The sequence below is a fragment of the Tyto alba genome, unplaced genomic scaffold, assembly GCF_018691265.1.
Source record: "Tyto alba isolate M040663 unplaced genomic scaffold, T.alba_DEE_v4.0 Super-Scaffold_5, whole genome shotgun sequence".
Lineage (NCBI taxonomy): Eukaryota > Metazoa > Chordata > Aves > Strigiformes > Tytonidae > Tyto > Tyto alba.
The window spans coordinates 14,731,732-14,755,069 of NW_024881326.1; the positions used below are offsets into that span (position 1 = coordinate 14,731,732).

General features: G+C 47.0%; 1 protein-coding gene across 2 annotated transcripts; it reads left to right on the forward strand.

Moving 5' to 3' along the window:
- The first annotated feature begins 10,739 nt into the window (after nucleotides 1-10,739).
- TBX22 (T-box transcription factor 22) lies at nucleotides 10,740-17,999 on the forward strand. 2 transcript variants are annotated; one of them, XM_042807265.1, is made up of 8 exons: nucleotides 10,740-11,086; nucleotides 11,203-11,332; nucleotides 11,597-11,698; nucleotides 11,989-12,163; nucleotides 12,333-12,497; nucleotides 12,646-12,710; nucleotides 12,793-12,878; nucleotides 15,764-17,999. In XM_042807265.1, the coding sequence occupies exons 1-8, from the start codon at nucleotides 10,951-10,953 to the stop codon at nucleotides 16,372-16,374; spliced, it is 1,470 nt and encodes a 489-aa protein (XP_042663199.1). In that variant the 5' UTR covers nucleotides 10,740-10,950; the 3' UTR covers nucleotides 16,375-17,999. The 2 variants fall into 2 exon arrangements, with proteins under 2 accessions (XP_042663199.1, XP_042663200.1); XM_042807266.1 differs by having other exon boundaries at nucleotides 11,038-11,086; nucleotides 11,208-11,332.
- The last annotated feature ends 5,339 nt before the right edge of the window (nucleotides 18,000-23,338 follow it).

The window sequence follows — 23,338 nt, forward strand, 5'->3', positions numbered from 1 at the left end:
CCACAGCCGAGGCCAGTGACCAAGTCACGGATCTGATACCTCTTTTTCTATGATTCAACTCTATTTGCTAGCCATGGAGATATTTTTTTAAATTAATTTTTTACTAATCCTCCTACCTGCATTGTATTGTTGATATAAATCACAGGGGAAAAAAATCCCAGTGATGTATTTTGAAAATTTATTCCATACGATTTGGTGGAGTACATATACACTCCCTATCTCATGGCTATAACCTGCATTATAGCAATTAGAGAATAATGCATTTTTCAGTCCTCTTTCTTACCTCCAGACTCCAGCAGCCCGGACAGGGTAACACAAACCACATTGAGCTGGTCCAGGCAATGCCACAGTAGGGATGGCTGCGTGTCTATAAGCGGCCTCAGAGCTGTGGCTGGTCTTTCAGACGGGGAAACGATCTCTCCGAGGCAACTGGGATTCATCACCCACAGCTGACCGAGCCCTGGTGAGAGCTACCTGGTGAGCGGGAAGGTTCCTGTCTGCCAGCTTTCTCCGTCGGGCAGAGAGCGCTGGCCCCATCTCCTGATCCCATCTCCGGTTGGGATGCTTCTGCTCAGAGCATCACTTGCCCCGAGATGCCCAGAGGATGGCCGTGGCTCCTGCGCAGCCCCCCACCGGTCCCCCCCCGCCGCGGCTCCGCTCTGCCCAAGCACTGGGTCGTGCCAGGAGAGCGATGCCAACAACACCCGTCATGAAAATATATTAAATAAATGACTTGAGTTCTCCCCAGCCTTCCAACAAACAGCAAAGCGGTGCTGCAACCACAGCTTTCACCACTCCTCAGTGGTTCACTGAATTTTCTGTTTCTGGGGTAGGTCAGAATCAGGAACTGGAGGATGTGCAGAGCAGAAGCATTGGTATCATTGGTGCTGAGCTTTATCATGTTTTTCAGTGAACTGGATTAATTCTGTTCAACACGGAAGTGCTTTAAGTTTGTGGAATGTGGGGCAATAAAAGCAAGCAGATGCACAAACGTAGGCAGAAATCCAGAAAAAAAAATATAATCCAACTCCCTACAGTTTATAGAAACTCCCTGCCCCTACAGCTACTATTTGCTACAGGGTCAGCCGGTCCAAGGAGGAAGGGAAAGCAGAGGGAAGAGTGAAGTCCAAGTGCATGGGAGCCCACAGGCTGAGCCCCGAGGGGCTGCGGCTTTGGGCCAGGGCTGGTGCAGCTCCTGCCACGCTGCACCAGGCACTGGAGCTTCTTCTGGGGAACCTCTGCAGGGCTTACGTGCTCTGACAGAAACAGGAGAGGCTTCAAGGCCACTCATCTGCAGTGGCACAGGGCACGTTTACATTCTGAAATAAGATGCATTTTTAATTTTTTTAATTTTTTTTTTTCAACCCAAACTACTTTTCCTGGCAGCATAGGAGGCTTCTGACCTTCTTCTTTTGGTGGCACTGTCACAGGAGAAGCAAAACCTGCCCTGCTGCTTGGCTTAATGTCACGCTTAGTCCTAAGACTTCCAACATGGGATTGCTAATGAATTACCAATTATATTTTGATGTAAAATGTCCACCAGGTTCCCCACAGTGCACTTCTGCAGATGGACGGGCTATGTACTTCGGTAACTAATGGGCACAGACAGACTTGAGCAGCACTGAAAGGTAATATCACCCCCAAATACAACCAGATGTGCAAAAAATACACAACTTTTCAATGGATAAAACTTGCTGCAGAGCCAAAATCAGACTCAGCTGCTAGATCCAGGTCTTGAGGGTTAGGAAGAGGCAATTTTTTTGTGCATGAGCCATAATCATAACTCAGACTTCTGGCCAAGTCTGGCAGGGCAGAGTATTAATGAAGGCAGCTGCCCCAGACCGAGGGCCTGATGTGAGTTCCCAGGGCTGCGGAGTCCAGGGGCACAGTGGTCATGAGGATTTCAGGGCTCCTACCAGTGTCTCTTATGCCCCCTGACAAGGTTTCTCAGGGATATTATCTCCATACTCCTAATTTTAAATTGCAACTTACCTAAAAAAATAAAAATAAAAATAAAAAAAAAATGCAAGGCAAGGAGCTAAGATCAGTGTATTGCACAGAACAAGGCAACCTATTTTGTCTGCTCCAATTCTTCCCATTCTGCAGCGTGGTGGGCTCCAACCAAGGATGGAAAAGCTCTTTGCAGATCATAGCAACCCTGGCTGAAGCAAAGGATTTTACATTTCAGATAGGAAGATCTTTCCTCTAACACCTACGTGCTTGACTTGCTTTGATCCCAGAGACCTTGGGCAGAAAATGATAGCTGTTAAGCACTAGTCCATGTCCATGATGGTTCTGGTGAGCCCCAAGAGTGTACATGGAGTCTCGGAGCTGGGACAGAGCAGGCTGATGGAGGAACACCACAGGAATAGTGTTGGGTGAGAGTGGCAGATCTGGGGAAGGGCCCAGGAAATCCAGCGATGGGATGGGGCTCTGTGAGTCAAGGATGGGGTGCTCCTGCAAGCCAGGAGCCCCATTCCCCGCTGAAAGCCAGTGGGTGCTCGACCAAAGCCAGCTCCACCCTGAGCCACAGCTCTCCCACCTTGTTTTCACATTACTCGAGGATAGAGCTTGTTTTTCAGAGCAAATCCCCTGCTAACATTTCTAGGATTTGAATTTATGGCCATGAGAGGTGTTGAGCCACCGAGCCAGATGGTTATTTGCTAATTTTGACGGTTTGGAGCTTTTTTTTGGATCGCAACAGAACTGTCCACATTTGCAAGCAAGAGAAAGCCATAGGCTGAACTGTTTCATCTACTAAATGACTGAATGGTTTTCTTCTTCCCTTATTGAAAAAGATTGTTTGATTTTTAGCTGTATAATTTACAGTCCGCAGCCTGTGACCCAGTGCAGCCAGAAGGAAACTTTGGAATGGGAGATAATACAGTGGAGACAGATTTTCCTCTTCTCTGAGTTGAAATTCCTTATTCAGCTGAAGCTTGTTGACCAATTAAGGCTGATTTTCTTCTGCTCCAGCAACACTAACCATACATAAGACTTCTTTGACAGATTTAATATAGCAACTACCTGTACATTAACATGCACAGATTTCATTTACTTATTTTGCATAACTCGGTGCTATTGGGTGGCAAGTCAATCACAATTATTTATTACTTTATAATTAAAACCAGAAAATAATATCCATCATCCCTTAGGGGACACTTGAAAAAGCAGAGTTTCACCCAGCTTTGCATGGAGAGCTCATGCGGTTTTAATTTCAAATACAAAGAATATATAGCTTGGTTGGGGGGTGACATCACCCTCCTCAGAAAATTTCATGTGACTCTTTTTCTTGGTTTTAAAGCTATTATTTTACATATCTGCCGACAGATATTTGTATTGGCAGTTCTTACAAAATATTAAGATTATATCTTTTCTGTTTAGTTTCAAAAGTCGCTTCCTAACAAAAGCGCACACTGACAACTCAGAAAAATTGGTACTTTGAAGATGAGTGAAAGCTTGCTTGCAAACTTTTTGATTTATTGTCCTCCTCCTCAGTGCCTCACCCCTTCCAAGCTTTTATTCTCATTTCTCTATATTTGTGTTTACAGCAATAATTAGACACAATATCTGAGGATAGAACAGCAAACCAAAGCTGAGTCTCTCCGCAGCCAGTCAATCTCTACCAGGTGTGGGCTTGGTTTAAGGCCAGAGTTTGCATTTGTCTTTCCAGACAGGGAGGGATGGAAAAGTCTCAAACCTGTCTTGGGGCCGACTCCTCCAGCAAATCGCTGATGGTGCAGAGATGGCAGCGGTGGAAAGAAATCAGTTGAAACCAAGCAGTTGGAAAAGCACTCTGTCCCAAGAACTAGTGGGCCCAGGAATAAATCATCACATCTTGTTTGGCCCCACCTTCTCCAAGCCCAGTGAAGGCGGGAGCAAAGCTTATTGCAGACATCAGGATTTGGTAAGATAGAAGAGCGAGCCCCAGAAACCTGCAATTTCTGCATGAATAAACCTGAATGTCCCTGACAGGACTGATTTTCCAGGTCAACCTCCAGAGCAGGCTCCGGGCTGCTTCATGAACGTCACTGCCTGAGACCTGGGGACTCCCCAGCACCCCCATCCTGGCCCAGACATCACCTGCCACGGGCCATCGCTCCCCCACGGAGTGAGCCCCGAGGCTGGGCAGACGCAGCCCCCATCCATGGGGATTTTGACAGCCAGTACCGGGGTCTACGGTGCTGTCAGGGCAGCGATGGTAAGAGAGAGGCAACTACTGCAGCCTGGTAACGGGGTGCCGTATTGACCCCAATAACCATGACCATTGATTCAGGGGGACTTCGCAAGCCCAACCCTGTTTGGGACACATGTTGGTGCTGTGGATCCTCGTCCTCCCTGGCTCCAAATCTTGGCAATCATGGGATATTTTGACCCATTTTTGTTTTCAGAGCAGATGATGTGATCAAGGCCATCAAAGGACCTTCCCCCTATGCACCAACACCAGGATGACAACTCAAGGTATCCAGTTACTATTTAAAGTGAAGAAAACCCAAATATAGGCTGTATTTTGTAAAAATAACATCACCTTCCTCTTTAAAAAGTCTGTTTGCCCTCACATTGCTGCATGTGAAAGGGCTCACTGCTGGTACGGCCCCGGTTTCCCAAGACCTGGGGATGCTCCGTGGCTGGATCCTGCCTGGCCCCGGCGCCAAGGGGGGAGCTCAGGAAACACAGCCCCGGGTCTGCCCGGCTTCGCTCCTGTCCGGGAATATAGAATAACTCAATATCAGCTTCCCCATAACTATTTTAATTTAACTTCTCCTGTGTGGTTTCCCTGGCAGCTAAACCGAGACCTCTGTCTTTTCCCTCCCTACACTCCACCGGTGAGAAAAGCAAGGATGGCCCTGGGGACAAGGGGTCCCACAGCTCTCAGGGCTTGTGCGGGATCACCCTCTCCTCCCCTGGAGTTCCTCCCCATGGTAAGGCTGGACGGGATAGATTTTAGTGCCATTCTAAAGGTTTTCTGCTTCATCCATGTGGTTAATTTTGCTCTCTCTAAATCCCCTATTATTACACATTCTTTAACTATTTTCTTTAAGTATTATGAGAAAAGTTCAACACGGCAGGAATTTTTCCCTTTATTTAGTGGGGGGAAGGGACCATGTCTTGGTCTTATTTCTCAGCTCTGGAGAAGTCGTGATGAAGGAAAGGTGGTGGGAAAGCTGCTCGGTAGGATGGCCAGGCTGGCAGGGGCTTCTTGAGTGGAAGTGGTTGGAGAAGGAATGGAGCAGGCTTCTTCTCGCTCTCACTCTTTGCACAAAACCACCAGCCAAAAGCCAGCATTTGGGCTAGGAAAGACGACTCTAAAAATGGTCCTCACAGCACAGAGCCAAGAAATCATGCTTTTCCAGAAAATATATTGAGGTTGCAGTGAGATATCTGAAAGAAATCCCCATTGTGATGTCCCAGTCATGTTCGCAGTCCCTGGAAATTTCTCAGCAGGGCCTGCAACAACACCCAGAGCTGATGGATGAAAGTCGTCATGGTGCCATGTCACATCTTGGTACTAGAGATGCGCATGGTGGTCTCACCATTATCCATCCTGTAAGTGAAGGTTACTGTCCCTTCCTCAACATCCCAGCTGTAGTGGGGAACACCACCAACTCTTCTCTCATCATGAGGTGATCCCAGTCCCCTAGTTTGATTTAACTCTCCCAAAATGCTGTATATATTGGTTTGACTTCACTGAATCATTTCCTTAAAGTTTAATCCTATTCTCTGTTCAGATTTGGGGGGGCGGGGCTTATGTATAAAACAACATAGCAGAGATTTATTGCAATATATCTTTAACTAATGCAGTGCACATGGCAGTGAAGAACCTCTTTAGGAGGTCAACCAACCAAGAAACTTCAGCGCTGGCTGTCCAGCACCATAATCTGACCATTTCTTCCCCAGACCTGTCATTTTTGCCATGAAGTTAATTCAGGATGTTCCTGAGAGCAAGGACGGGCTGAGTCGTGCCATCACCTGCTTCGGACACTGCGGGGTTGGCCCAACGAGGACGGGGAGCGCATGCTATCACACTGCACTTGGATATAAGAGCAGAGGTTTTTCAAAGTTCACTATGGGCAAAATAAGATGGAGAATGAAATGAAAGCTTCGCTGTGGGACTGGACATTTGAGAATGTAAGGGAAAACAATCTCCTAAGTGCTATTATAAGCTACTAAGGGTGTTTTCTGCCAAGATTTACTTAGTCTTTAGCAGTTTCTGTGAAAGATTGTTTTTTAGGAAAAGGAAATATTTGTTAATCCTTTAATAAGTAATTAGTTAATGACTCATATGAAGTGGTATTTACATTTACAAAAATTAAAGTTGAATATTGCAAATTTCAATTCCCGTAGAACCCAAACCAGCATTATTTCAGTCCACGGAAGGGTTATTCAGCTGCTGGTCACATTCACTCCAGTTGCAGCCTGTGTGTTAGCCAGAGCATTTAGAAACTGTTTTATTATAGCTTTAACATACTCCCATAACAAACCTTCCATCCCTTTCCTGTGTTGATAGTGGCAGCTGTTTGTGGTACACTGTATCATCTGTAAGTTTATTTTTTTATTCCAAGAAAATTATATTATTTGTACATTGGATTGTTAGATATGAACTTACATTTCTTCAGTGTCAGGTTTATGCCTATTAAATTTGAGGCAGCATGTACATTTATATTTACAACACGATGAACAAATAGTCTGGGATCTGAAAAAAATAAAGTATTTATTTACTATTAACAGGAATGTTGGGAAATTGAAAAAATGCAAACTAGACTGTGAGTCCTGGAATAAAAAATTAGTAGCATGTGAAAACATGGTTAAATCATTCCTAAAGCATATTTTTACAGGAGAGGAAAGATTTTGAAATGGAAGATGCAAGGGCAGATGTGGTTGGTGCCACCAAGGCTGGGTAGGGGAGAGCACACGGGGGAAGGGACCAGCCTGGGACTCGATGCTTTGGCTCTGGCTCTGCCAGAGAAGGGGAGTTACACCACCCGAAAAGACTGCTCAGAGCAGTCCCCACATTGCAGACACCCAGCGGGGAAAAGAGATGCACCCACACCCATTTGCAGCCTTGACTACACATTGTCTAGATAAACACTGGCGAAGCAATCACTGGGGCTGTGTTATGCAGGTCAGGGCTTGTTTAACAGTACATGATGATGCAGTGCTGCATCTTTCTGATTAGAAACTACAGGTTTGTAAAACATTTTTTTCCAAATACTAAAAAAAAAAAAAAATAAATTTTCTCACTAACAATTTGTGAAGCAGAGAACAAACAGTCCTTCGAGTTTATCTGTTAGAACTGAAAATGTCCTAGTACCAAATTTATATTTGCAACTTTATATAAATCTATCACATACCAGGCAGATATATAAAAGAGAAAAATATTAGATGCATAATTGAGTGCAGGTGATATTAAAATATTAGCCCTAAACCACTAGTCAGGTTTGGTTTGCTCTGGGTTTTTATTTTGTTTTGTTTTGTTTTGTTAAATGCAAAATACATCTTGGCAAAATCAAGCTCAGCTTGAACACAATCAAGTCTCCTAAAGTCTGACCCTAAACTGGTCAGGAAGGTCTGTGTTTGGAATTTACCTGTGTGCTTTAGCAGGTTAATGAACAGTATTAAAAGATCATTTTCAAGTTAAGCAAACATTTCTGGCATATTGTATAACACTTGCTTTAAAATTAAGTTAGTTATTCTGAACTTTATGCCAAACGATTATTCGCTCAATTTTCCGATGACGGTAATACGTGACATACCATCACATAATTTGGTAAAGACAATAAGATTACAAAGCCCAAGAAGGGTCTGAGTCAGTCTTTGACAGATTAAAGCTCTCCAAGGCCCCTGAAAACCTTTCTCTGACATATTAATTTGACCTAAACCCTCAAAATGTTCCTGATTATATCATCTCAATTGGGCTTTATTTTTGTTTTATTTTTCATTGTAGGAAATTAAAAAGGGTTGGTTGATCCCCAGCCAAGTTCTTGAAATGTGTTGCAATGCTAAGGAAATAAAAGATTACTCGAAATACTTTTTAATAATATGTCATGTCAGCAGAGATAAAGGTTCACACTTAATGCCCTCAGCTGGCTTCCATCAGCACTGGGGAGAGCAGCATCGGCCCGGCCGGGCTCCGGGAAGGACCCGCGGTTCACCTTGCTTTGAAATCATGAGCTTATGCTGTCATAATTATGAACATGTTTATGAAATTGGTTTCATTTCTCTTTGTAAGAAGAAATAAAGATCTGCATAGGTGGAGCTGATCCTGCCCAGGGTGAGTGCAGAGCAAGATAACCTCCCGAAGTCTCTTCTGCCGCCCTGGTCTCTGGTCGTTTCTCTCCCAGATGGCGGGGGGGGCTGTGGGATAACGTCCCAGAAGAGCCCCCCAAAGCAGGTCAGGCACCCGTCCCACAGAGGCATTGGGCAAAAGCACCTGAACATGCCTTGTACCAGGGAAAACCATATCAGCAGGGTTTGGGGGTTTGCAGGGCCATGGCTGATGCATGTCAGTGGAAGAGTGGAGTAACACAGGGACAAAGCCACCGTATAGTTCAGATTACGACACGACATACTGGTCACCAGATTTTGAGACACTTTGAGGAGGAAGAGAAGTACTATTACCCTCGATAAAAGTTAAATCTAAAGTTAATCACCAGCCCCTCTGAAGGCCGTGCTAGGAGATGCCTGTGCTCCTGCCGGGTCAGGGCTGGCTCCTCTCCTGTGTAGCCCCACGCACACACAGCTCTACAAATCCTGGGGAAGCAAATGCAAGAGACAGCCTTCCATGTGCTTATTTTACAGCTGATGTACAGCTGTCCCAACTGCCATTATAAGAGTCATTGTCAGATTTTCCCCATGAGTCCAACAGGAGCTCAGCCAGATTTTTCAGAGCCCCATTTACAGACAGGGACGCTAACGCTCCGCTCCCAAACCGGGCTGCAGTCCTGGTCTGAGCTGGAGCTGGCACCGGGACCACACGCACGGAGAAAAGTCAGCAGACAGAGAAATGAGCAGCTTTCGACCAGGTACCCCAGGCTGGATGTTGAGCTCCAACGTTCAGCATCTGTATCTGCACCCTTTCAACTTCCTCCGAGGCCTTTTCCGTAGACAAACTCCTGTCCCAGTGAGATATGACAGGAGTTTGATGTACGAATGTGTATTTTAAAAAGTATAAATGGTTATAAATGCCTAAAAATGTGTATAAATGAGTAACAATGTGCAAACCCCACCATAAGCTGAGTAATGAGCATCCTTGGAATGGAGATTTGAGGACAACGGCATGAGTGTGGGGCATTTAAAATATGCATTTGTCAAGAGTTCTGCCAGGTAGCAGCTGTCTGATATTTGGTTTTAGTCATCTCCACAAAGATAAGGCAGTTTTCACTCTGCTGCCGGCCCAAGGCTTGGAAGAAATGTGTGCAGCAGGACACAGACCCTAACAAATACAGCAAGAAATCCTGAAAAAAAATTAACCATTTGAATAAAGCAATGTTCTCCTGAGCCTCTGGGAGTGCCTGGAAGTGGGACAGTTTGCTCTGCACGCCGTCCCCTTCCTGCCCCAAAGCCACAGTGCCCTGCTTTCTCAGCTGGCCTGTGAATTTTATCCCTTTCCACATTTTTTTTCCGTTAAGGCTCATCTATCCCGGCTGACCTCCCTGGTGCAGGGAGAGGCATCGGGGCAAGAGGTGTGCTGGGGATGGGTGGGGAAGGGGGACACCCACCCTGCTCAGTGAGAATATCACTGCTTTCCACCCCCCCAAAAAAAAGACTGAGCCCCGGAATTCGCTTTGGTGCAGGCTCTGGAGAGGGCGCCGGGATGGAAAATAAATCAGCGCGATGTGTTCAAGCCTCTGCGGGGTAGGGAGGTCCCCGGCGGGGGCCCGAAAATCACCGCATAAATCCAGCGCAGCCCTTTCCCTGCGCACCTGCGGGTCCCGGCTGCAGCCCCCCCGTGAGCCCGGACAACCCCCCCAGGAATCGCCTGAGTGGAAAACTGGGATTTCTGCCCCTAATTCAGCGCAGCTGCCGCTGCGGGGCCGCGCTTTGAAGCGGAGCGGTGGAAACATCCCGGCGGTGATGCCAGAGCGGGCGGGCCAGAGCGGGTTTGCTGCCTTTTGAAAAACAAAACAAAATAAAACAAAACAAAACAAAACAAAACAAAACAAAACAAAAACAAAAAAAACCCCAACCCACAAACAAACAACAAAGCAAAAACGGGGGACAAGCCGCAGTCCCTGTCCGGCGCTGTCACGCAGCCGCGGGGTGACACGGCGGTGCCGGGGACACCGTGGGGTCCGTCCCTGTGACCAGCCCGGTTGAGGCAGACCCCGCCGCACCCCGGCGCGGAGCGCTCCGCGCACGGCCGCGGCTCACCCTCGCTTTCAATGTGTGTGTGTGTGTCCCGCTTTTTTTTTTTTTTTCTTTCTTTTTTTTTTTTTTTTCCTTTCTTCTTTTTTTTTTTTTTTAATAAAACTTTTTTCCTATTTTTTTTCTTTCTTTCTCTGCTGGTTCTGGTTAAACGTTATTTGCACTTTTGTTGGAAAAGTGGCCCCTAGTGTGCAATTATGTCAAATTTCTTTGAGTTTTACAATTTAATGGAGAACAGTAACTCTTTTATTGATCCTAGACGGGGCCGGCTCCTCTTCCCCCACTCTTCCCCTCCACCGCCCGCTCTCCCCTCCCGCCCCTTCCCCCCCCCCCCCCCCCCCCCCCGTTACTCCTATGAAATGTCACTCACTGTTTCTTATGCTCCCACCAGTTTCCAAAACAAACAGTGGAGGCTGCAGCCGTCTATTGACTCAGTTGGATGCAAGAGGATCTCGCCGTGGCCGCTGCCCCCCGACGGGAGCCGTGCGGCGGCCGGGCGAGGGTCGCTGGGTACCGGCCGGGATGGAGCCGCCGCCGCCCGCCTGAGCCCCGCTGCCGCCCGGGGGGACCCCCGGCCCGGGGGGGATGGCGCTCAGCTCCCGGGCTCACGCCTTCTCGGTGGAAGCCTTGGTGGGACGCTCGACCAAGAGGAAGGTGCCGGATAGTCGCGATGAGGAAACCGGGACCGGCTGCAGGCAGAGCCGCAGAGCCCCGGAGCCGGGTTGGTAGCGGCAGGGCCGCTCGGAGGGGACCCCCGGGCCTGGGGAGCGCCCCCCCCCCCCCCCCCGCCCCCGGCAGCCTCCCGAACCGCCCCCCTCCCGTTTCTCTTCCCCGCAGCGAAGCGGCCCAGGGCCGGTGCCGAGAGCCGGGAGGCGGGGGCCGGGGCGCAGGTGGAGCTGCAGGGCTCCGAGCTCTGGAGGAGGTTTCATGAGATCGGCACCGAGATGATCATCACCAAGGCCGGCAGGTACCGGCTGCGCAGCCGCTCCGCTGCCCCCCGGCTGCTCCTTTGCCCCCTCGCTCCGTTTTTGCTTTTCTTTTTCGTTCTGATTTTTTGGTTGGGGTTTGCTTTGTTTTGGCTGGGTTAGGGTAGTTTTCTTTTGTTTCCCTTTTTTTCCGCTATGTTTACTGAGTTTGAAAAAAAATTTTTCCCCATGCCCGTTTAGTTTTTCAACCCCTTTTCGCCGTTGAGCCGGCAGCTCTTGCTCAGGACCTTCCCCTCTGCCCGCAGGAGGATGTTCCCGTCGGTCAGGGTGAAGGTGAAGGGGCTGGAGCCGCTGAAGCAATACTACATCGCCATCGACGTCGTCCCGGTGGACTCCAAAAGATACAGGTACGGGGTGAGGGGGATGGACACCGGCGGGGCAGCCACACACCCCCACACCCACGCGGGATCCCTCTTACCAGGCAGAGTGTTCGCAGCCTGCGGCCCGATCCGTCCCGTCTGCATTTACTGCGCCTATGGGATACAGGGGGTGTACAGACGTGAGGCGGGAGGGTGGGTGGGTGGGGGAGCACTGCCGGGCTCGCGCGCACCTATAGAGTCTATAGGTGTGCGTGGGCGTGGGTGGGCAGGTCGGGGAAGGGGTTCCCGCCGCCTGACCGCGGCCCGGCCCGGGCCAGGTACGTCTATCACAGCTCGCAGTGGATGGTGGCGGGGAACACGGACCACTCCTGCATCACCCCGCGGCTCTACATCCACCCCGACTCCCCCTGCTCGGGGGAGACCTGGATGAGGCAAATCATCAGCTTCGACCGGGTGAAGCTCACCAACAACGAGATGGACGACAAGGGGCACGTAGGTGTGGGGCAGCCCCGCCGGGAGGGCAGAGCATCACCCCGGGGGGCAGCGCCGACAGTGCGGGGGGCCGGGGCTGAGGGCTGGGTCCCACCCGTGTCTTGCATGGGGTTTTCTTCCTGCCCGTGTCCCTCTCGGGGGGGCTCAGCCTGCCTCTCCCCCCGCACAGATCATCCTGCAGTCCATGCACAAGTACAAGCCTCGCGTCCACGTTATCGCCCAGGACTCCCGCTTCGACCTGGCGCAGATCCCGTCGCTGCCGGCCGAGGGGGTGCAGACCTTCTCCTTCCAGGAGACCGAGTTCACCACCGTGACTGCCTACCAAAACCAGCAGGTACCGGGGACCAGCCGCGGCGGGGTGGAGAGCCCCGACGGTCCCGGGGGCCGGCGGGGATGGAGAGCCCCGACGGTCCCGGCCCGCCCCGCGCCCCAACAACCCCTTTCTCGCTCTCCGCCCCCCCCCCCCCCCCCCCCCCAACCAGATCACGAAGCTGAAAATCGACAGGAATCCCTTCGCCAAAGGTTTTCGGGATCCCGGGAGGAACAGGTAAGGGCTGGGGCCGCCCCGCCGCCCGCCCCGTCGCGCCCGCCGGCCCCGCCGCGGCGCTCAGCCCGGTCTCGCCCCGCAGGGGGGTCCTGGACGGGCTCCTGGACACTTACCCGTGGCGGCCCCCCCTCGCCCTGGACTTCAAGGCTTTCGGCGCAGACAGCCAGGGTAAGTCCTGTTTGCTGCCTTTTTTCCTACCCCGCCTCTCCCCGTGGCCTCGGGGCTGCGCCGCGGCCACACACCCGCGCGTCTCCGTGGGGGCGCGCCGGGGGGGGGGGTGGTGTCTTAAACCATTGATATAAATGAGGTGGGTCCAGAAAACGAACCGGCGACCAACGTAACGTTTTGGGAAGCCAATTCCACATGTTTTCGGCCAAAACTCCTGTTAGAATCGATGTGAGGAGAGGAGCGCTCGCCCCGGGAAGAGAAGGGTGACGGCGCGGTCTGCCTTCATCACCTGGCAGAAATCAGATTTAGATGCACAGAAAAAAATACCTGAGTACGCAGGAGGCTCATGTAGAGTCGGGTTGTTACAGCTTTGATCCCGTTACGCTAATTGTTTCCGACCCGGTTGAGAATATTAGCTAAAAACCCTGATAATAATGACCGCCGGTGTCTTTTGCAGCCGGCTTATTCTGTGCGAACAAACACATTATGCAACAGAAAATAACATTATCTGCTAATTAGGATGTCGCAGTCCCACAGTCCGTTAACTCTGCAGAAAAGTGGGGAAGAGAGAAAAGTTTTTCAGGGAAAACGATCTCTCTCTGCCTGACAAGCACACATGGGTCTCTTACAGCCCCTTTCCAGAAAAACGGCTTTGGGAAGTACTATTTGAAAATTGATCATTCATAGAGCCGAAGGAAAAAAACTAATAGATTGTTTGAACGCTGGAGCACTCCAGTTTGAGTTTAAAGTCATCACTTTAAGTCTCATTTATGGTAGGAACTCTTCAAAGTATTAAGGCACATCAAATCATTCCTGTCTCTGCAGGGAAATACTGCAAAACTGCAAAAATCCATGCTGTACAGGCATGGGAATAAAAAATCAGACTCGGGAGAAACTAAGAGGTTTATCGGGAACAGAATTTTTTTTTTTCTTTTTTTAAATTTAGAAAAGACTTTATGCAAAAAGTGCCTTTTGAAGCCGTTTTGCAGGCTGTGATGCAGTACCGAGGAGAGGAGCTGCTGGATGGGCTGCAGTGGGAATGAGAAATCAGCAACTGCCTCGATTATTGTACAGATGTTAAAATATTAGGGCTTCCTGGGATTTTTTTTTTTTTTTTTTTTATGCTCATCTTAATTGGTATTTTTCTTCAGAGTTAATTTCCTGGACTAATGTAAATATAACAAAATCTCCAATTCCACTAATAATAGAACTGTGGTTCGGAAGAAAAGCTAAAAAATAGAAATCCTGAAGCTCTCAAACCAGAAGGTAAATTAAAAGAAAGCATGAACAAGATGCTGAAGAAAGAATTGGCCATAAACGTGGGATTTTTGAGCCTAATAGAAATGGCAGAAAGAATCTGCTCTTTGAGCTGCTCTGTCCTCCCCACTGCGATCCCTGTTCCCAAACTTGCACTGGCAGTCGTGTACTCTTATTGCTTAGGGCACCCTCAAGCAAATCCTAACACAGGCTTGCTCTGCTACAGCCAGCTGCGTAGGGATTCATTCGCCGCCTCACACTCACATAGATCGGCTGAATCACATCGTTTTACATGCCCAAAAGTCCTTGAGTCCTTGGAGGATGTCAGGATGTGCACGTCGGGAGAGGGCCGGATCCCTGCCTGCACCCACTCCTGCTGATGTCAGTACCGAAACAGCCGCTGACATCAGCGGGGAAGGGGGAGACGTTCAAGCCGTAAAACGTTCCTGGATTATTGCGACTAGGTGCTGCCTGGGCTTTACCCAACCTGTAAAATACTCTGCTTGCTGGGAGTTTGCAAAATTATTTTGTACCACGTCCAAAATCTTTGTGGTTTTTTAAAGGTTTGATATAGTAGGAGATACGGCTTGGTTATACAGTTGATTATGTGTTGCTGATTGCATGTAAAGCCTGACCAGATCACATCCAGACAGTATATCCCTTGGAATTAAATGCAAATAGAGAAAAACACAGAGCAAAAATGGATCCACATCCAGTGACTTTGGTAAGAAATTAAAATAAAGGGGGGAGTGGGGGGGGGAACCCTCTGGAAGAATGTGGTAATGAATGTGCAGCAGAGACATACGGCTCCTAAATAACGTTAGATGAATCCAGCATCTGTTCAGCACCGGGCCGGCTGCTCCAGAGCACCATTCCCACGCCAGAGCAGCCGCCGCCTCTCAGTTTTTGCTCCTGATGTTGCTCCGGAGGAGCGGCGAGCTGGTGCTGAACAGTGATGTTATACACCAGTGGCCTCCGCAGCGCCCACATGTGTGAACCAAGCCGGTGTCGCTTTTCTACCATATTATGAAAGTATTCATTGATTCATTTCAGAAAGGAGAATGTTGAAATGACACATGCATTTAAAGTTTCTGGAGACACCTCTAGTATTCATGGGTGTGTTTCAAATTGCATGGGAAGCCAAGTAAAATTAGTCAATTCCTGTGAGCAAGAAGGTACAAAAAAATTCCCCATCAGGCTGAATACATTATTTTGTTCTTATATATAAGAGGAAAAAGCTGCCTGTAATTTTTTTTAAAAAATAGGGAATCTAAAATAGCAATGCTGTATGTAGAGCAGGAGAAGGTTTATCACAGTTGTCAGAGTGTAGCGCGGCACAGACCTGGCAGGTACCTGTGTGTGTGGGGCTGAACTTCATAGTTGTCCCGGTCAAATGAATGGGATTAGACATGTGTGAATATTGTTCTTAGACAAGTGCCAAGTAACAACAGCAAATAATTTATGGACAGATCTTCACATTTTCCAGGAGCTGATTTTTGGAGCAGGTTTGTGCTTGGATGGACACCGGCAGCAGAGAGACGTGGAGTGGGCGCAGGAGTCCCCCAAGGGTTCCTTGTCTGTGAACATCCTCCTAGCCCAGCCCTGATGATTTCTGTTTTCATTTTCAGGTGGGAGCTCCAGTTCTTCGCCGGTGACCTCCAGCGGTGGGACACCCTCTCCTCTCAACCCCTTGCTCTCTCCATCGTGCTCACCTCCTACCTTCCACTTGTCAGCGAGCAACATTGGCGGGTCATGCCCCGAGACGTACCTACACAACTTCAATGTGCCCCTCTACTACAAGATTTGTCCTACAAGCTTCTTAAGACAACAGTCTCTCATATTTCCAAGCCATGAAAAACTAGGAGGCACCAACCCGCATCTTTTACCCCACTTCATGGTGGATATGCCAAAACTATCTTCCCTCGGCATAACCAATCTGAAAAATGCTAAAGCTGAAGACTTAAACGGGCAATGTCTACAAGTACCCAATTCTGCTAGTCAAATGCTGTATGGATTACATGCATCTGGAAACATTTTCCCATCAAGTCCCATTGCTCGGGAAGCACTTAATTGTTCTTTACATCCTCCATATGGCTTGTATGGTTATAACTTCTCTGTGCCATCTAGACTGATGAATGCAGCAAGCCATTTCAAAGTGAGTGACAGCATTCCAGCTTCTTTGAGAGATGGCAGATGTAATCACTCTAACTGGCACCCAACAATTAACCATTGCCTTTAGTGGAACTATATAATATAATATAATATAATAGCATTGATATGTAAAGTAAACCTTTCCTTCCTTCATACCCAAGAGTTTACTAGTTATCGACTATGAAATACTGCATGGTACAGGAGCGGTATGTCTAGGCATTTAACTTGTTTTGTGGGCAAACGTGTTGTGATGTTGGGAGGGTGGAGGGTCTGGGAGCGTGGAGGATCTGAGATGATCCACAGCAAGTTGATACCTTTTGGTAATATTTATGTCATGGTTGTAGGTTAAGAGTAAACTGTACAGTCACCTTTTTAATATTTGCACTCTGAAGTGGGAACGTAGACATATACATTTCTACAAAAATGTTTTCCTGAAACTCTCTATCTAGCTTGCCTTTAGTTAGCTCAAAGCCCTAGTGAGCTTCTGCTCACCCCACTTCAGTTTTTCCTCTAATTTCAAAGGGACTATTTGAGACCTTGAGTCAGAAAAGGAGCCGTATTTGGCCAAGTGCTCGAGCACAGTCTCAGGTTCCTTGGCTTTAGTGGGTCCTAATTAATGACATGGAATGGAATAGCCTTGTTCTCCAGGACCCAGCTGACTCGGTTGTCAGAGTGGGGACATAAATCCTAGTATCTGCTGCTGAGGTAAAGAAAGACAGGATAAAAGATGGATGTGTTCCTACTTTGTGAGGATGAGAAAGTGGAGCCTGACACAAAGGTGACCCAAGAACCCTCCTCTCCATGCTCCTGATTCTGGAGATCTCTGGGAGGTGGTAGAGCAGAGCGGCAGCAGCATCAACAGTGTGGTGGAAAGGAACAGGGGATGGGGGGGTCACAAATCTCCCACACAGAGAGACAGATCAATGCTGGGGGACCTGGGGGATATGTCGGAGAGCTGTGTGGGATGAAACATCTCTGGGAGCCCTGGAGGACACTCCTACCCAGTGCTTTCAGCCCCAGGGGACACTGAAGATCCACCTGGGATCCCATCCTGTGCCCGAGGGAAGGAGCAGACACACTCCAGGATTGGTCCCAGGGAGAATGCAGATCCTTTCTGAAGAGTTACAACTCTATGGGCCCCAAAATATGAGATTTTCAATTCCTTCCAAAAGTCCTGTTTGTTTTGTTATAACCTGTGGATATTCTTGTTATTCCTGTAAATAACCTCTAGCTCCCAAGGGCACAATATAACTCACAATAAATTGGGGCACAAGTTTTATTCTTTATTTGATTGATGCTCAGTCCCTATCTGAAGCCAATTTTATTACTTGATATATGACAGAGAATGGAAAATAGTGCTTGACTGGGACTGGCTGCATTTTGTGATTAAGATAAAAGAATCCTGTATTTACAGGCATAACACAGCACTATATAGCGATTAAGCGCAGGTTTAAGAATCAAAATTGGTATCAGAGTTTTGGTTTTATTTTCATCTATAACAGACAACAAATTAAGAACAGAACAAGCAATATGAAAATCTGTTAAAATAACAAAAAGTCACACTTTTACTTTCATGAGACTTTGTTAAAAATCAGACAACACTGATTTTCCTAATTTACCTGCTTTGAGTGTCCACAGAGCCCCCAGCAATACCAGTATGAAATCGTGGGCCGTGCTTGCCTTGCTGAATGGTCTGTACAACTGTAAAAATTAACAAACCTGCTTTCTCATGCTGTTTCTTAGCAGTTTATCTCATTATTTTTATTAAAAAAAAAAAAAAAAAGAAAAGAAAAGAAAAAAAAACAACACACAAAAAAACCCACCTTTTTTTTCATTCAGGACTCCTTATTTCCAAGCCATCCCTCATCACTGGCAGTGGCCGAGCTCCCGCGGGTGAGCCCAATGTGGGCGCTGGGACGGGCTCTGCAAAGCGCTGCAGATCTCGGCTCCCTGTGGGCTGGGTGACCCAGTACTGGCCCCAACATGTGGTTATACTTTTGGGGAGCTGGAAGGCTCTTCCAGATCTGTCACGGATTCGTGGGTGGATGCAATGGGTAACTTCCAATTTTCCAAGTATTTGCGGTTGCATAAGATATTCCAGAGTTGCTGGCTATGAGCTGGTGATCCAACAAACCAGTGTTTGTCTAGTTAAAAATGTGACTGGTAATGACTAGAGTAGATATTCTCAGTACGGACAATTTTACAGTGATAGATATTTAAGCTGAGATCAGATAAATTCCATCTACTACAGCTGAGCAAACGCTCTCTTTTATGGGACCGACCTCATCCCTACTTGGAGCATGTTTGCAAACGCAGGCATGGGGCTTCCCAGAGCCGCCTGTTTATTCTGTGCCTTTTGGCATGAAACTACAAGCCCAGTGTTGGGGTGCAACGCTCCGACAGTTATGCTCAGCTAATTCCCATGGAAGTGGGTCGGGTTTCAATGCACCTATGTAGATGCTGTAGGAGCCCAATTTCCTCCACCCTCCCCAGTCACAGCAGGCTGGAAAACATGCCCAGAGCCTGGTGCCTGCAAGGGATGTGCTTGCGTGTCCCTCAGGTGCCAGCGCTGAGCTCCGGGGGGGTGCAGCACTCATCAGCATGGGTGAGGCAGAGGTAGAAATACCAATTTGCTTCATACAAGGGGTCAGCACGGCATGAGAGGCTCTGTCAGGTCTCTGTTATCTGAGGTTAATTTCTATTTCCTTTGCCTTTATCTCCTGCTTTCATCCTTTCAAAACTCACTGTAATGGATAAAAAAGATGTTGGTGGTATTTTCAGGCAGTCATAGATCTCTGTCCTGATGCCCCCATGGTCACCTCAAACCCAGCCAAGTCTCCCCGGCTGTCCTGGCACAGGTGTATTTTCCATACCTGCGGTGGTAATTCAGCTGTAATCGCTCACACTAAAAAATAGATGGTTTTGCTTATATGAGCAAAACTCTGCACAAAATAGTAGATAACCTGCACACTACTTTCTAGGGGTGCTTTGTAAAATGGCTGCTGGTGAGAGGTGAGTGGCAGAACTGGAGAGAGTGAGTCAGTATAATAAATGATTATTTATTAAATGTGAAACCGGGGGAATTGAGGTCAATATTTCAAGAAGGACCACATGCCTGTAAATACAAATATGTTACATGCTGCTTTGTACTTCCTCCCACTAACATTATTTGAAAACTTGTGGCAATTGCAAAATTTCACTGTTCTTTAGACTTACTGGGTGAATACAAACACAAATGCAGTATTATGGTGCTATTTTTAAATGAGAACAAGGAGAAAATAATCAAAGGTTTTTTTAAAGATCAGTCTTGCTGAACAATTTTAGCTATTAGTCATTTGACTTTTCCCAAGAGGAGTTTGGAGTTACTTGGGAATATCTGATCCTATTTATAGCACTCAGCAAATACAACTGGCCATACCAAGGGCACCACATCCGTACTTGACACTGGGACATGGGATGTGCTCAGTGCTCAGACACCAGGATGTTGATTTAAAAATCAAGGAGACCAAAAAACCTCAGCAATAATGTTTTTAATCAAAGTGCAGTTTACTATCCAGTTTCACCCAAATTTAATACATCTATTGGAGAAGCCAAATGTGTAGGGGGAGCATCGGAGGTAACTTTTTCTGATCGAAGTGCCTAGGTTTACATTTGATCTTCTGAGGTTTGGTCTGTAATTAGATGATAATTTGTATCACAATTATGCAAAACAAACGAGGATTGGATAGCAAGATAGACCAGAACAAATAAGCACCCAGAACATTTGAAATGCATCCAGTATTAAAACGACATACATGTGTTACTGGAGCTGGGGGGACATGCTGTTCCAATAAAGCGGCAGAAAAGGAAAAGGCCGGTATCGGTTCCTGCAAAAGTTTCAAATGCTCATGTTTACAAATTTGTATTGCACATTAATATGTAAACACACGCTATTGGAAACAGATGACTCCACAATATTTATGTGTCCTTTCTTCTTAGTTTTGGGTGTCTGTTTGTCTCCTAGAATACACAAAAAATGCAGTGACTCTTTTAAAACATGGCTCAGGAAACTAAATAAGAAATACAGCATCTGAAGACATAATTTTAAAATCACTGGTGCTGTGGTGGCTCTCCCAGTCCCTCAATGTATTTTGGGTACCGGGTGCAGGGGGATGCAGCCCCCGACTCCTCCTGGGGCTGTGCTATGAGCACTTGATGGCTGAAGCCGCACTTTGCAGCATCAGAAGTGATACCTTGTTCCTTGGCGTTCACACACTGAAGATATTTCACAATTTTCTTTATCACCATGTCACTCAGAGGCAGCAGAACCATGGCAGGCAGCCACAGCATCGCTCAGCCGCGGCGGCAGCCCCATCCTCAACCCCACCAGCTCAGCAGCCTCTGTGCTCCACTGATGCTGCAGCCACGGAGCACTGGAAAAAACAGCTTTTAAAACAGAAAGAGCTATTTTTGATAAAGTAATTTTACAAAGGAAAAGAAAAAGCACCTTTCTTGCAATCTGTATAAAAGCTTGTTAATCACATTTTCTTTCGGTCATTGATTTGCATTTTAGAATGCAAGTTCTAGGCACCCCTTTCTGTGCTCAGCTGTGTCTGTGAGAATCACAGCCTCCCAAGTCCCTGCCGAGCTAAAGCTGGTGTCGGACAGCCTGGGTGCAGCAATCGAGGCTGTTGGAAATTAGACTGGCTGCAAGGACTTTTGCAGATGTTGGGTATTGCACTGCAAGCTGTTCATGCTTAACAGAGCTCTGCTCTCACTAAGCTCGTGTAGTTTCTGAATTTTATAGTTATTTATAAATCCACTTCTCCTCTGTGTCCCTTCTGTGACATTCACAAGAAGGACCTACCATCTACTTCCATACATCAAACAATTTCCTCCCAGATTGTTCATCTTAAAGCACCAAGTTTTAAGTTTATTGTAGCAATTAAGTACAAGAAGTACTCCAGGTTTTGTGACAGACCCCTTGAGCTTATAAATCAAATGACACAAACCAGCAAGTAAAATTCAAGACCTTTCTAGAGAGGAAAACACCAGCGATAAGGGAGAACCCTCAGGAGAAATAATATTTGCTGTCTAAGAAGGCAGATCCTGAACAAAACCAGAGATGGGGGCAGGGGCTCAGGATGGCCTCTAGCTCTCTGAAGTCCGAAGATATATTAGATGCACCAAAGAAGCTTTCCAATATTTTCTCTTACTTTAAAAGACTCGCTCTTTCAGGTTTTTAGAGAACTACTTTTTGGAGAAATTCACTCTTTCCTTCTTGGCACTGGCTCCAGATCTCATCTCTGAGCCGGGTCCCAGCTCCAACAATTTCCTCCAGGCCCTGCCCAGCAGCTGGGAGCACTTAGCAGCTCGTCCGCCCCTTTGGGCTCACCTGCCTGATGGAGCCCTGACAGGTCCATCTGCTTCCAGTCAGGCCCACAAATAAAACGGGGCCTCGCCTCCAAAAGGAAGAAAAGAGTAATAGGCTCGTATGGTTACTTAGAGTTACTCTTGCTATTGCTCAGATGATGCTCCAGGGATGGATGCTGCCTTCTGCTCTTACTGTTGGTCCATCAGAGTGAGCTGCTGCATCCTCTCACCATGGACCTGCAGCCTGAAACCAGCAGAAATACCCTTTTTCATTCAGGTTTGGGAGAAGATGCTCACTGCTGTTGCACTCGCCAGGAAGTTTTCAAATACACGATATTAAGTGCCAGTTGGCATCGCCCTGGGAAGGGCTGCAATATCTGTTTGCATAGTTGGATGCTGCCCAGGCTGTGCCCACATCACACCAAGCACTCAGTGGTTTTAACCATCATCTTCCATCATATGTTACTTTAAATACCTTGGAGATTCTGCTTTTGATGGGATGCTAAATGCATTGCAGAAAAAGTCCTGTATATTTAAGGCAAGTTGGTAAATTCTGAGTGTGAGATTGTGTTTCAGAGGTATCTTCAATACCAGGACAAAATGGAGAAATCCAGGAGGCTGGATTGGTTTAGCCTTAACCAGCACCATGATGCCCTCCATGCAGACTGCTATTTTAAAATCAAAAAATAAATTAAAAAAAAAAAGCGTGTAAGTCCAGAAACAGAGGAACATTTCAAGTGCTAAACTGTTCATAATACAGTAATTCAGTGTTAAAACTAAGAATTAATGTCAGACAATGGAGAGCAAGGAGGGAAGGCTGGCAGCTTAGAAAGCTCCGGTGTGTCCTGAAGCTACGGGGCCACTCTAAGGCAAAATCTCCCTATCCCAAAGGCATCTTCAGGTGAGTCAGGTAAGTTTTCATCCTCTCATGGGACTTGAGGTTTAGGGGCTGGAATTAGAGGGTTTTCTCCCTGCAACAAGAGCATTGCACATGTCTTTCCCTATGAATACTTGCCCAGAGTTTTAAAAGCAGGATCGTGACCTGATCATGATCATGTACAAGCACCACTGCCTGTGCACAACAAACAGATTTAATTTAGGTTTACACAAGTATCTTCGTTTCTATAGTGAATCATTATGTATGAAAGTGTTAATAAACTTAAAGTGGAGAACTAATAGTCTTTAAAATAAATTATTACCAGCTATTTTCCTTCAATAGTATAAAAACCATGCTGACTATCCAGCTGCCCCACTCAGAACGTGCAGGTACCACACATCTCCACTTACCAACAACACTTTTAGCTTCAGCCTTTTGTCGAATTCTTCTTTTATCTTCATTAAAAGTCTTACTATAAAATTAATTGAAGTTGATAAGCTATTTCCTGTATCGTATTTCTTCTAACGTTATCAATATTGCTAATAAAAATATAGATTGAAACAATATGTTGTAATGTCCAAGATATAAGCCAGATTCTGCTGCAGCTCAAATAAATATGAATTCGGCCTTTGGCTTTCATAAAAGCAGGATAATGTCTCTATCTGGGCTATTCTAACGGATAACATCAGCCCCCTTTGCTTCGCTTCTCAGTACTACAGAACTGAAGAATTTAGACTGGTAGAAGGAATATAACTTTGTTTCCTGGATATTTTCAAGATTAAAGTAAAACAAAGCCCCAAATTTCATTCCCAGCTGAAACAAA

Bases quoted from the DNA above. Each gene is read 5' to 3' on its own strand.
- TBX22 (XM_042807265.1), top strand. From the start codon at position 10,951: ATGGCGCTCAGCTCCCGGGCTCACGCCTTCTCGGTGGAAGCCTTGGTG. The intron at 11,699-11,988 runs GTACGGGGTGAG...GGCCCGGGCCAG, and splicing joins GTGGACTCCAAAAGATACAG to GTACGTCTATCACAGCTCGC. The intron at 12,711-12,792 runs GTAAGGGCTGGG...CTCGCCCCGCAG, and splicing joins CGGGATCCCGGGAGGAACAG to GGGGGTCCTGGACGGGCTCC.